This window comes from Prunus avium, chromosome 4, assembly GCF_965620075.1.
Source record: "Prunus avium chromosome 4, drPruAviu1.hap1.1, whole genome shotgun sequence".
In the NCBI taxonomy this organism is placed as follows: Eukaryota; Viridiplantae; Streptophyta; class Magnoliopsida; order Rosales; family Rosaceae; genus Prunus; species Prunus avium.
The window spans coordinates 29,250,233-29,252,165 of NC_142287.1; the positions used below are offsets into that span (position 1 = coordinate 29,250,233).

The following is a 1,933-nucleotide window of genomic DNA, read 5'->3' on the forward strand; positions in this document are numbered from 1 at the left end:
AATTTAACATTTCTTTTATGATTTATTGACATTTTTTAATTGATGTGACTGTCCACTTCATCTGCCACATAAGGTGGTATGAGAATGTGGTATACAAATGTGATAAGAGTAGCATTATTGTTTATGTATGATTAGTTTATGTAATGCTATTTGTTAATAATATGATTTACGAATATCTTATATATATTTGTGCAATGATTATGTTATTATAAAATCTAAATGTGTTACCGGTTGGCTCTTTGTCATGCGTATGTCACACAGTAATCTCACTCACACACTAATTAATTAATCAATTAATTGACTCCCTCCATTTCGGATTGAAAATAGGAAATGAATATTGTATGTCTTGTCTGATCATAAACAACTATATATAAATATTAAAATATGTTTACTTAAACTTGTGCGTGAAGGGGCCGTGTATATAATATACAAATCTGGAGCCGAGAACTCTCGAGGAAGAGTGGGTTGCAGAGGTAAGATGGGCCATCGCTGCTGTGGCAAACAGAAGGTCAAGAGAGGTCTATGGTCACCTGAAGAAGATGAGAAGCTCATCAAACACATCACCACCCGCGGCCATGGCAGTTGGAGTTCTGTCCCAAAGCATGCAGGTATACAAGATCTCTTAATTATTTGTTTGTGTTGCATTAAGTGAGAAAGAAAGGCCGGAGTTCAAGGAAAATGTTTTATCATCAGACTGTCTAGCAACGCGTAGCTGAGATTCACAGTCCGACGATATAAGGATTTGTATGTTAACGAAAGCGTTTGTGTATGTGATTAAATATTTTTATGTCCTGGTAGGCTTGCAGAGATGCGGCAAGAGTTGCAGGTTGAGGTGGATAAACTATTTGAGACCAGAACTGAAAAGGGGCTCCTTTACTCCTGAGGAAGAACAGATTATCATTGATGTTCACAGAATTTTAGGCAACAGGTAAGGAATTTCCTGTGATGTGAGATGTTGGGAAAAGCTAGATTTCATGGAAATTTTGGTTAATTTGGTTAATTTTGGTTAATGTGGCAGATGGGCTCAGATAGCCAAGCACCTCCCTGGAAGGACAGACAATGAGGTGAAGAATTTCTGGAATTCATGCATTAAGAAAAAGCTCATTTCACAAGGTTTGGACCCAAAAACCCATAACTTGATCTCTTCTCATCAGAGAGCATCTAATAAGATTGGAGGCAGCAGCAGATCACAACCCCATGACCAACAGAAACCCATTTCAGTAAATTTCACTACTGTGAATTCACAGATGAAAAATTGTTCAGCAGAATTAAACTCATCATCATCGTCACCTATAGTAACATTGTACAATGCTCAACAACCTCCAATGGTCGAAACCATGGCCACACCACCCACTCATCAATATCATGATGATCAAAACCCTAATGCTGCTTGGACTAGTGTTAAGGATCCTACCTTCCATGAACCGTCCACAGAGAGCACAGTCAACATTTCCTCTTCATCATCATCTTCCTCAATGAACCTATCAGTGTTTGGGCTCTTGGGTAACAGTACTTGCCTCTATGCTGCTGGTGCTCAGCCCTTTGAAGCCCCAAGAATAATATTAGAGGGAGAGCAATCAAAGGGATCAGAAGAAGTACTGCAGCAAGAAAAGGAAAAGCTCTTGGAGATGGAAATGATCAAGGCTATTGATGATCAGGACATGGATGCTTCATTGATGGAGAGCTCTAGCTTTGATTTTAGCTTTTTGGAGTCTACACTTATGTCTACAGGAGTAACATCTCATGATCTGAACTCTATGGCTGATTTTGCATGGAACTATTAGACTTTCTGTGTGTGTATATAGAACTCAGTTAAATAATTTTTCTTACTTTAGCTTGGTTCTTTTTGGAAATCATACATTGCTTGACTGTTTTGGAATAATTTTATCAAAAAAGAGAAAGGTAATCAAATAGAGCTTGACTGTTTATGTAA

General features: G+C 38.0%; 1 protein-coding gene across 2 annotated transcripts; it reads left to right on the forward strand.

Moving 5' to 3' along the window:
* The first annotated feature begins 419 nt into the window (after positions 1-419).
* Positions 420-1,933, forward strand: LOC110760315 (uncharacterized). Of its 2 annotated transcripts, XM_088252201.1 has the most exons (4): positions 420-608; positions 799-928; positions 1,019-1,064; positions 1,155-1,933. In XM_088252201.1, the coding sequence occupies exons 1-4, from the start codon at positions 479-481 to the stop codon at positions 1,782-1,784; spliced, it is 936 nt and encodes a 311-aa protein (XP_088108327.1). In that variant the 5' UTR covers positions 420-478; the 3' UTR covers positions 1,785-1,933. The 2 variants fall into 2 exon arrangements, with proteins under 2 accessions (XP_088108327.1, XP_021818257.1); XM_021962565.2 differs by having other exon boundaries at positions 424-608; positions 1,019-1,933.